The sequence below is a fragment of the Rhea pennata genome, chromosome 18, assembly GCF_028389875.1.
Source record: "Rhea pennata isolate bPtePen1 chromosome 18, bPtePen1.pri, whole genome shotgun sequence".
Lineage (NCBI taxonomy): Eukaryota > Metazoa > Chordata > Aves > Rheiformes > Rheidae > Rhea > Rhea pennata.
Window position 1 is genome coordinate 7,619,807 of NC_084680.1, and position 12,442 is coordinate 7,632,248.

General features: G+C 35.9%; 1 protein-coding gene across 2 annotated transcripts in view; it reads right to left on the bottom strand.

The window, feature by feature from the left end:
• Positions 1 to 12,442, bottom strand: part of CDK5RAP2 (CDK5 regulatory subunit associated protein 2) — an 81,089-nt gene that overhangs the window by 18,335 nt on the left and 50,312 nt on the right. For both annotated transcript variants that reach the window (XM_062590918.1, XM_062590919.1), the window contains exons 23-29: positions 11,862 to 12,129; positions 10,782 to 10,898; positions 7,734 to 8,352; positions 5,662 to 5,894; positions 3,149 to 3,197; positions 2,139 to 2,326; positions 837 to 962 (exon numbers count right to left, since the gene is read on the bottom strand). In XM_062590918.1, the coding sequence (XP_062446902.1) occupies positions 837 to 962; positions 2,139 to 2,326; positions 3,149 to 3,197; positions 5,662 to 5,894; positions 7,734 to 8,352; positions 10,782 to 10,898; positions 11,862 to 12,129 (1,600 nt within the window). The remainder of the gene's footprint in view (positions 1 to 836; positions 963 to 2,138; positions 2,327 to 3,148; positions 3,198 to 5,661; positions 5,895 to 7,733; positions 8,353 to 10,781; positions 10,899 to 11,861; positions 12,130 to 12,442) is intronic.

Below are 12,442 nucleotides of genomic sequence, written 5' to 3' on the forward strand. Positions count from 1 at the left end.
GCCGAGGTTCTTCGTTCCATTAAGGCTATTTTGTCCCAGTATGTAAACACACATTTGCTTTAAAGCAATCAGAAAATTCCAGACAAGGAATCTCCAACAGTTCTGTTAGCAGTGTACTGACTACGCCTGATATAAAAGGAGAAGAGGTAGGAAAACTAATTCCACAATATTCAAACTTCGTATCAATAGTAACAATGTAATTCAGAGCAAAGCAACTCCTCCTCTACTTATGCCAGGCCCAGGTCACACTGAAATTACCTTGATACCACTGGCTTCCTCCCCTGCAACTGCCCCTGACTGGACATAGTGGAGAATTAAAAATAAAATGACATCATAAATATCAGAATACAAAACTTAAAATCAGAGTCTTATGATCCAATGATATCCAAAAGACAAAAAAATACAGGCTGTTAGCTGATAACAGGACTAGATGGGTCCTTCACTTCTCTGATGAAATTCAACCATGGTATCATCAAGTGGCGTAAGGCTACCTGGTAGTGGTTAAGTCCTCCTCTCTACGCAATGTGTGCAATTACAGGTGTGAGGACATCTGCTGTATCTGTATCCTATAGAAAATTTGTGCAATGGATCAAGCAATGGAGCCAAGGAAAGAGCACATTATATCTGTGTTTATGGCACTCCACAGGGAGCGTGGAAAAGTTATGCTTGCTGCTGGAACACAAGATACAGCAGCATTCAGAGGAAAGCACATCATTTTCCAACTGTAAAGGCACAGGGTTTACTCAAAAAAGCATACAAAAATTTCCAACAGATTTTGATCCTTCAGACTTCAAGCAGAAAAGATGGATTTAATTCATGATGAAATAATTTCTTACCTTGATCTAGTTCTTTGTCTGTAACTTGTCTTTCAAGCTGCTTCCTCAGTCTCTCATTAGTTTTTATGGAGTCTTCTAAACGTCGTCTCAGGATTCGAATTTCTTGCAGATGCTCCATTAATAACTCTAAATAAACCAAGACACCAATTTTTATATAGATCGAATGACTGTATTCCTTTCCACTGTGTACTCCCACCATACCTGCTGTTTGTTCAGACTAAAAAAAATGATACAGAACTCTTAAAAATGGCAGACATTAAATATCTGACTCTACAACAGTATTTTTTCATATTCTACACAAACCACACATTTTTAGTGACATACAATGAAACAGTCTTGCAACTCCTGTTCTACATTTAAACTTACATAAATGTCCTAAGATTTTTTTGTGTTTAATTTCTTCTTCCTACAAGTAGGAAGACTGTAGCAGATTACAATTTTACTTAGTTAAAATGTTTCCTGTATCTGGAAGTGAATTCAAGGTTCTGAAATACGGCTTCACATTTAGACTCAATGCACCAACTGTATCCTTTTTTCCTCATAATAATAGGAAGCTTGCTAGAGCAACTCAGATATAAATTTGACTTTGACTTACACAATGCATCCTTTAATAAATAAAACTGTTCTATCAAGTTTCATTACAGTACCTTTTCCTTCTTGCTTTGCCGTTCTACGATTTTTGTTCCATCGGCTGTAAGTTTCAGCTTTACTCAGAAACTTATCTGTTCTAACTGTCACTACCTTATTTGTCAGTTTATCCATGTCACACACTCCTGGTTTAGTCTGCAATATTTTTCTCCTGAACAGTACGTGCTATCTCAGCTATTAAATTTTCATCATTGCCTATAACAAACTACTGCAAGCATCACTTGTGCTTAGCGAAACTATCCAGGTCAAACATGACACCACTTATTAATTATGCAGCACTTACAGTTCTCAAGGAAACACAATACTGACTTTTATAAAATTAGAAAATTTCTCTTTTTCAATATAATAATCTCTTGACAATTGTCTATTTTCCCTCATAACTTGTCTATTTAAAGACTGTCTGGAGTACTGTAAAAGATGATAGTCTAAAACAACAAAGACACAAAATATCATAGTTAATTTTGTTTCAGACAGGAGGTAGTTCTAATCATTGTCATCTTTGTCTGCCTTATTACTGAAAATTGCAATGATTATGCAAGATACTGGAAAGCTGAAACAGACAAACATTCCTCATTATTTCTTAATTAGTTCCCTCGTGTCTTATTTATCACACTCCCCCAATATCTAGTGAATCTTCAAGGGCAAAAAAATTACCTGGGGGGAACTTGTTTGGCATAAGTGCCAGTACGCCATGCTGTCCTTCTGCCAGGTCATGTTTGTGCTCAGGTGATCCAAGAGATGACTTTTCTGACATATCAAAGTCAGACAAGCTATGAAAAGCAGATGGTATAGGTGATTCATCCTTAACTTGCTGGTATATTGTGGTGGTGTTCTCCTTGCTCCTTGTGTGGCAAACAAAACATTTTTAAATACAAAAAATCATTTTATTACTTTGGAAGCACAACAAACAGAAAGAAGTTAAATGGTGTTACATTTACAAGACACAGGTAAAGCAAAAGATTTATGAGACAGAACATGAAAATCCTCTGTGCATCAGAGGTATGTATCTAGATTGAAATTCAGACCTCACTGAAGTTACCTGGAACAACCAAAGGACCTCAAGTCTAGCGTTTACATTCCAGCACTAGCCTATCTTAAGTCACCTTCGTGTCACGGGGAGTGAAAGCTGCCTTGAACAGGCAGCTAAGGATTTCTGTAGCACCAGAGAATCCCAGGCTGCCATAAAACAAACACAGAGCAGTGTAGCAACACCTGCTCTCTTCACCTTCAGCATAAGGGGGTTTTGAGAATTAAGTGAGACAGCACTGTACTGCAGTGCTCCCGAGCCAGCCCCAAGGTCATGCAAACAGAAAGGAAGCTGACTGTCCCTTCTAGCAGCTGCAATTAAGATAACGCCTAAGCATACCCACCAGTGTATCACAGTGCACTAGTGAATGCTTTAGGTGCACTACTGAAAGGAACAATCTTGGTAGCATGATGCCTCATCTCAGTATCTCAGACATTTACTGAGATGTAGCAGAAAAAAGCCTGAGTTTGTTTTCTATGAATATTTTATTAACAGAATGGATATTAATGAAACAGACAAGATAAGAAAAAGCCCGCCCAAAAGGTAATGCTGTTGAAGTTGTGCTAAGGACCGTGCAGCATCCTTATCAACTTATCAAACAACAGTATATTTAACAAACATTCAGTAGTACTCTTACCTTTGAGATAATTCATAAAGTTTAGTAACTTCAGTACCTATCAATTCTCCTGCAAAACAGAAATATCTGATTAGGAAAAAAAAAAACATTGAAATTAATACTTTTTCTCTTCAGTCTTAAGCATTTTATTTAAATATGTAAGTAGTAAATTAATGAGAATTTAGAGAAGTCAATGGATACTCAACATTAATGCCAAAAGCCGCACACGAGCAAAGCAATTTATAGCACAGCAACAAAGTAACAACTTGCTCGGGAGTTCAGAAAAATTACCAAGCAATGCCTATGTACCACATGTACCAGATTTTACAGCCTTACTGTTTTAGTTAACATACAAATGTAAAACATTGTGCTGCATTATGAAAGAAGAATTAGAGGTATATACACCATTACTTCTTCAATAAAATATTCATAAAAAAACAATTCTATCTCACTTGAATTTTGGCCACCTGCAGCCACGCTAACCAACTGTCCTTAATAAACAGGCACACACAGACGTTTGCCTGCAATATCCTCAGAGGCATAGCATGTGACCATAAGCACAATTCAGTGTTAGAGATCTGAACTCGGACAGTAATTTGAATATGGAAATAAGAATTTTGTGGTGTCACTTTCGTTCCCCATATTGTAAAAAAATTTCTGCAATTAAGCAAAAGTGGTAGGTAAGAGCTGCACAGCTGAAATTTCAGGGGAATGAACTGAAGGTCAGGATGGAAATGCAGAGACAGACGGTTGTTTATGCTTCTTCTTTACAGTCAATTCTTAGCAAGCTGAATGTTCTTTATAACCCTACAAACATCATTTTATTTTAATGTGTGATTCAATGCAACACCATTGTGTTAGATATATTGAATTGTCTCGGTTGTCAGTGACTTTTCACAGTATATAGAATACCATCTGTTGGTTTGGGGTTTTTTTAAAGGCGTTTAATGTTTATTCACTACACAATCTTTTATTTGTAATGCAAGGAATCTCTGTAGCCACTGAAATCATTGAATATACTCAATCTTTTATTATACTGCTATGACACACTAGCCATAATACCTTTTCCTCATATACAGCTCCTTTATATGAGCCAATCAAAACTGCAACATACTGCCACTCTCTTTAAAGAAAAGCAGAATACAGACCATTGTATGCTGGGTCCTGAATGTTTCTGAACAAAGTGATCTTATAGAACCAATTTCCGGATGATACGGGAGTCAGGGTCCATAAGTGTTTGGCTGAAGATGTCAATTTTGCAGCTGACATCCATGGAAGCATTGCCAGTAGTTTGGGTCAGAAAAGGTCACCCTTGTGAGAATAAGAAAAGGGCTTTCTTGCTGCATTTCACTTACGTTAGCACCCTGTTTCCATCATGTTGCCACTAATTTTCCTCAAAATAAGGGGTGAAAGTAATATGCATGGCCTTCTTCAAGCGACAAATGTCAATTTTGATGACTATTTTATGAAATATGGTGACATTTCAACTCTCTTTTATGAAAGACATAAACCTCCCTTTTCTTAACCAGACAGGCTATTTAACAGCAAGGTCCAGGTCTCAGATAAACTAATTAGAAATGTAAGGAATAATAAAGCTCCTGAGACGGCTTCTTAGATGTTTAAGGCTCTGCCATTCCAACTTAATGCTTTGCCCAGCAATAGGTACGAATTGCATTAAACACTCAAAGGGAAAAGAGTGTTTTCAGGTCTGTAAACTCCCATTTTCCAGATAATAGGCAAATTTTCACTGATCGCTAAAAAGACTTTACTTACTGGTACGCATTACAGTATGTCCCTTCTAGGGTATGGACTCCATTCAGCACTAGCAATTCTCTCCCACGAAGACAACACTTCCCATATTGGCTTCTCCTAGAATGCCTTCTTGGGAGGCTCTCATTCTATTATTTTGCCTGACAGTAACCCTCAGATAGACACTGATTTACAGTACAACAGTCTCTTAATTTTACGAGCCGCTCAAAATTCTGAAAGCAAGTATTCTCCTCTGTCTTCAGATCAAACAGATTTTCCTCACTCCTACTCTGATTTTCTAGAGTGACCCACTTGGGTGGAGTTCTCCATAAAGCCTAAGCCTCTTTTCCTTAGTGAAAGCAGTGACAGATGATTTTATACCTGCATACTAGTCAATTCTGCTTTTTCTACAATAATATCAGATAATGTAGAAACCAGTACAGTATTGTCTTTGTAACTGAACCTCCATAATTGTCCAATCTTAGATTCCTGGTGGATTCTCCCAAAGCAATGGCCACAGGAAATTGGTTGGTGGACTACAATATGATAATTTTGTCTTTCACTGGAAAAGCTCAACTTTCTGCAGCATATTCACCTTTCTTGCAAGTGCCTGCTCTATAGGGGAAAAATCTTCAGAAACCTGCAATTTTTCTTTTTAGTTAAACACAGATTGTGTTAAATACTCACTGTGAATTAAGCTAATGGAAAGACTTCAGTGGACATACTTTGAAATTCTGAGAGTGTTAATATACCCCAGACAATATGCCTGACATACTGTTACTTACCATACAGGAATTTCCTTTCTAGCTTCTCAAACAATAGTACACTTTGATTCAGCTGTTCACGGAAGCCTTCAGCAACATAATAATCTACATCACTGGCTTGAAGCAGTTCCTCAAAAGCTTTAATAAGGCTGGTCAGCTGTTGATGGTAAGTGACACAACTACTGCGGGTGTCTTTAATTTGCTGGCGTTGAAAGGAGAGTTCTTGAGCTTGTGAATGAACTAATGAATCATATCTGAAAAAAGAAATTATCTTTGAAAGCAATATTCTGACCATAAATAACATTTAAAGTGAATTAAAATTGTATTTCTAAGCTGTAATTTTATGTTACTTAATTTTCTTTCAGAACGTTCTTACAACCGCAATGACAAATGTATTGTCTCTAACTGTTGAGTCTTCTATTTATAGGCATAACTTCTGGGTTATTATTCTTTACCAAACTGCTTCATTTATAAAATGGGCAGAAACTAGAATGATAGAATGATGAACTTGTTTGTATGCCTGGAGTAACCTGGATGGCATGTAAAGGTGCTAAAGTAAAATAAACAAAAGTAAGTATTTGAAAATAATCTTTTTTAAGAATATGCTTGTTCTTCCTAACTGGTTCTTTTGATTCATTTCAGAAGAGCAGATGGAGCTGTCCATTCTTCTGAAACATTATGTACTGCTACCAGGAGCCCACTATTGGACTTTCTGAGCTGATGGTTCATCCAGTCTGACAAATTCCAGATTTCTCTGTATGTTTATTGCCAGAGACTTGACCATACATATACATACACATTAGCAGAGGGAGTGAAAAAGGCAGAGGGTCTGAAAAAAGCATAGGGGGGAATTAAACAAAACATGGGGCATAAACAAGAACTATGATACTGTGGGTTGTTATGAAATTATCATTGTCATTCATATAGGAAGAGATACATAACCCCTTTTTTGGTCTGTCACTTGTGACTTATGCAGTTATCCTAGAACGTGGCAATAAAAACTTTGCAGCAAAACACATCATCTCATTTATTAATTTATACAATTATATCTTCTTTTGTAACACAGATGAGGTATATTTTCAAGGTATGTAAATCTATATGAACTACATATCAGAAGTGTATTTTAGAACAGTAATACTAAAAGATATATTGCTGTCTTTGGTGGTGGTTGCTCGGTGTCTCCAGATTATTTCTACTCAAGCATTTCAAAGAATGCCAGTGGGCTGAATACCTTTTTTTGTCCATTGCAAAGACTCTCAGGAAAGCAATGATACTAGAGTCAGAAAATAAGTTTGGTACTATAAGACCACATTTTATGTCTATGATTTATATATAGGCTATCCAAATTGCTCAAATTGCTGCTCTCAGTCTTTCTATATGAAAAGCAAGACTGATACTTTCCAGCCTTCCACGAATTATTTTCTAGTTTATGAGCTTATGCTATAAAATTTCATTCATTAGTTTCAATACATATCTACCTTCATTTCCTTCAAAGGAAGGTGCTACTGCACACAATTGCAAAATAAATTACAACTAGAGACTAAAATTCTTATTTTATACATAAAGTGTGGTCACACAAACAGAAGGGATAGCATGAATCTGTAAGCCAATTGCCCATAGAAGTACTTCTGGTTTAGAATTGATGTTGAATTTTCTTATTTTTTTCAATAGCAAAAATAATTCTGAGTGATATGAAACTGTAATAGGCTGATTTTAGAGGTCATCTCTTCTTAGACAGTAACCTGAAGAGAGCTAACTCAAGCTCAGGAGATCACATCTGGCAGCAAAGAAAGTTGTGGGTTTGAGGTATGGGGAGAGACACATCAGTCTGGCACTGAATCATTACAGAGCAGCAAATGGAATACTAGGAAGACTTCTGCAGTTTTTTTTTTTTTTTTTTTTTTTAAGTATTTTTTATTTCAAGGCATCTTTTAACTAAATGTTTCAGTCGTCTTATGTTAATGTTAGTGAAATTTGGCCTTTACCATAACAATGTGCTTGTATGTGAATAAAGTGATCTTCATATTACCTTCCTATATTATTACTATCACTGTTTACAAAAAGGAACCTGAAACAGTAATGACATTACTCACTTGGATGGTGATGCTTCTCTAAGTTTGTTTTGAAGACAATACACCTCATTAAGAAGATGCATATTTGCAATTTGCTCTTTTTCAAGTTCTGCCTCATTTGCTGATATTGCTGATAGAACATTCTTAAGATTTTGTGTTGTCTCTGTATCAGGTGCTTTTGAAGTCTGTGAATTCTTATTTTCTGTGTGGCTCTCATAATCCATCTGCTGATGTACACTAGAATACGTTTTAGTTTCTTGCATAGCGGTAGCAGTATCTTGCAATTGTATAACTTGTTCCTCTGCAGGCAAGGCTGTGGGACTCAAAACTACATTGGACATACCACTTGACAAAAGCTGGTTAGAGGTCTGTAAATGAAACACGAACACTTTGTACTTTTCAAGTTCAGACTTCATATTCTTAATTCTTTGTTTCAGTTCTTCTATATCATCTATGACTTCACAGTCATCAAGCGCATCTGTACTTGTTACACTCAATTTGAGAGAAAGCAGGCTCTTGGAACCTGAATAAGTTGTGGCGGAGTCAATGTCCTCATGTTCCATGGAATAAAATTCTTCATTTATCTCTTTTAATGAATGCTGGATATTCATGTTGCTTAGGTTATGATGATTTTCAATTTCTGAAAAACAGGAGGCTTGTGTGTGAACATTAATATTTATTTATCTGCCATTCTGTTCTTAACAGCACTACAATGAATTCATTTGCTTCTAAAATAACAGAGTAAAAACGTGGAATGACTATGAACTATACCACACTTGCTTTGGAGTTCTGACCTCTTTCTGTGATCTGGTCTGCCCATTAATTCAACTTGCACATCAAATGTTCCAACCCCCGATCACCTTTCAAATAACCAATATTACATAAGGCATTGAGATTTAAAAGTAGACTCTATGACTTTAAATAGCTCTTCCTAAAACTTCTAATTAAATATTCTTTTTCTCCTCACTTCAAAAATCTATACAAAACCAACTGGAACATAAAGCCAGTGGAAGTTTAAAAAGATTATCAACAAAAGAGTAAAATCTGAAAAAAGGAACTTCAATGACTTCTTTTTAAAAAGAAGTGTCCTAAATAAAATCGATAAAAATGTTTGGTGTTACAGGTTTTACTGGCACTCACTTGGCATGCACAGGACAGCTCCTAGTTGACTTTGACATAAGTAATACCATCACTCCAGACTCAGACCAATAAAAGTTATATATTCCTACATATATGCTTATAGTTCTGCATAAGTTGACAGCTGTATGTATAAGCATCTAAGAAAGTGGTATTTTCTGGTTACCAGTAAATTAAATTCTCCTCTTCTACTAACTCTGCAAGAGATCACTACAACTTAGAACCTCTCTTTTGGGATATTGCATTTCACATTTCAGGTCAACCAGCCATTTTGATCCTTTCATATGAAGTATCTGTGCTGTACAAATTTATATCTGTTATCCTAAGATAGGAGTGATCATTTCAGAGCAGCTTGAAGGAAGACATTTTTTTGCAGAAAATTAACATGACAAGAAATAAATTCTTGACAGATATAATGCAGTGTCTAGCCCCAATTACCCTAAAAAGAAGACAGTCCAAAATACGGCTTCAGGAGCCAGCCAGCCTCCAGGTGGAACTGAAGAAAAATCTAAATCCTGAATTTTCTAACAGCAAAGAACTCTGAACAGAAAAGGAAAAGATCAAATCTATTTATATATAACAGTTTGTATCATGCTTAGATCAGTCTCAAACAATGTGATGTAAAGACCTAAACCTAATAACAAAATTAAAATAGCTTCATCTATTGTGAGGTAGCTTGGCAGTCACTGTTACCGCTTTAGGGTTTTCTGCTGTTGAGTAAATACAACCAAAAGGCAGGAAAATACGGAAGTTGTAATACTGGGCTATCATTATATTTGAAATTAAGGCAGGATGTTGTTCTGTGCAATATATGGATTGTTGCATACCATTTTTCATGTCATTTTTGTCATTTCTGTCACGATAGAATCACAGGACAGAAATGCTTCTGAACAAACTCCCATGCATCAGAAATCAAGACGACACACTGAATAAGAAAACACGACATTTAAGTTCATGATCTTCTCCTGCTTCTTCTCTACCTGAAAGGCATAATACTTTGACTTCGCAGCTGGTTGCTGCAGTAAAACAGATGTCAAAGGTGGGTGTGGATTCAGATGAAAAAAGAAAAAAAAAAATAACCAAACATATAATAGATAAACTCCTAAACTCCAGAATCCTGATTTCATGCAAATGTTTCTGATAAAACAAACAGGAAATAAAAATAGATACTAGGGAAGCAATATTTCTGATTACAATATTGGTTTTAGTTTTTAATGCGACATTGCTCTTTAATTAAAGAAGAATAAGGTCCCTATGCATATATGTTTCCACACCCACAACGTGCACACACAGAACATGACTCTGCAAACCAAATGACTGGCTTCAATGAAACTACTCACATGAGTAAAAGTACTGATGTGACCAAGATTTACAGAATTGGCTGATTACTTTGTACTTCACATACATCAGGTTAACTACAAGATTCAAGCCATCCTAAAAAAGACTAATAGAAATGTAGAAACACGTAACACAGTACTAAGCCTATTTACATTTTCATTAAGTGCTTCCATTAGCTTTCAATCTAGCTGAACGCCTTCAAATAATTCAGATAAGCAAAATTCTATCATTCAGTTGCTTCAGTCCAATAGTTCATCACTAGATGCAGAAGCATAAAGTAACAAAGACCTAATTCACAGAAGAGTTCAGAAGTGAGGATATTTGCAGTATGGATCGGAGTTAGGCACAAAACTCATTATTTTTACTGGAAACAAGCCTTATAAATCCCTTTGATCCTTCTGAAAGCAAAACCCTTAAAAGACTAACATTGGATTCTTAGAGTAATTAATCTGTACTAGCTAAGTAAATGAGATTTAACACCCAGAAATAATGGTAAAGGAGACAATTATCTGCACTAAATTACATTTTTGCACAACTTAGAAGAAATCATAGCTTCAAAATCTTGTTTTATATTACACTATATGAATGCCCTACCTTGATAGTTTTGCTGATTTTTGCCCATTGCATATTCATTTTTGCCCCCAGAATCAGATGCAACATCTTGTGACTCCACCTGGACCTCACCATTAGCCAGTTTGATCAATGGGTCAGCTGGAGACAAAGGGGAGGAACAGAAGGGTTCAGTAAATGACTGAAAAAAAAATAAGTGGGGATATGAAGAAAAAAAAATGATTCTGTGACAACCCAACAGGAAAATTATCTAAGGAAGAACAGCTATACAAAAATAACAAATGATTCTGGTGATGTCAAACAGCTTTTTCACCCCCCCCCCTTTTTTTTTTTTTTTTAAGTACATGAACTCATTACAAGGATAACTGCTAAGAATGTGAATGGCAAAGGTTTCCTACCCAAAAGATCTTGCCACAAAATTGTAGTGTTTTGGCATCACTGGGGGAACATATGCAAGCCCCCTTTGTAACAGAACAGCTTCTCACCACGCTGAATCTTTATGTAATACACATTGTTCTCTGCCTTACAATTTGTCATACTTTCCTGATCCATATATTTTGTCAACCGCTGAGTTTAAATTAACTCAGTCACACTGTAAACAGACAAGGATGACTTGAATGATCAATGGGATATTGGAAAAACTTATTTACGCAGCATAAACAAATACAGTATTTCTATACTCTTCTGTCTCCATTAGAGGCAGTTTTCCATTAGACTTAGAAACCTGTAACGGAAATTTTTCATTTACCTAAACTCTGATATATGCACACACATATATGTGTGTGTGTGCGCATGTGCCTGCATGCACTATGAAAATCTCATTTATCATGTAATTTATGCAATATATACAATGTACTTTCAAATCTATACCAAGCTATATTACATTTCAGTTGTAAAGATATATTCAGATAAAAGGAAAAAAAAATCACCAAGTTTTTCAAGATCTGTATATATTTGCCTCCCAAAGAAAATCATATGATTAAGCAGCATTGTACCTATGTAAAAGTGATCTGTTTTAACTTTCTACTACAAGAAATGGAGCCAGTATTTCAAGCAACACTACAAGTTGTTACATCTGCTCTTTAAATGAAATTGTTTATTTACCTCTCACCAATATGCTTTCCTGTTCAGGCTCTTCTTGAATGTTTTCATTTACTGTCTCATTCAATAATAACTTTCCATTTGTTTGTGGCTGGAATTGTTTATTTTGTACTTCACATGCTTTCAGACCTTCATAAAGTGCCACTGTATGATGCTGTATTTGTGAATCTGACTTCTGTGTACAGGAGGTCAAAGGCACAATTCCTAATGATCTAGATGATTTTAATAGAACAGGCAGACGGGATTTCCTAGGCAGGCATGTAGAATCACTCTGAAAAAAAGCATGGAATAAACTATGGGGCTGGTAGCCAGTACACATTCAGGTAAAGGAAGTATAAACAAGCAACCCAGAAAGAAACAAAAATAAAAATTTTCCAGTAAAATCAGTCAGCTGTCATATTACATAGTTCTGAAAATTAGATTACAATACCCTTGCACATGGAAAACAAACATTCACAGAGAAAAATAAGTTATCCCACTGGTTCAATTTTCTGGGAGTAAATAAATGCTGTTTATGTATCCACAGCCACACAGTGTATGGCTTCCAGCCCATGAACCGAGACAACAAATTCACCACCTAATAG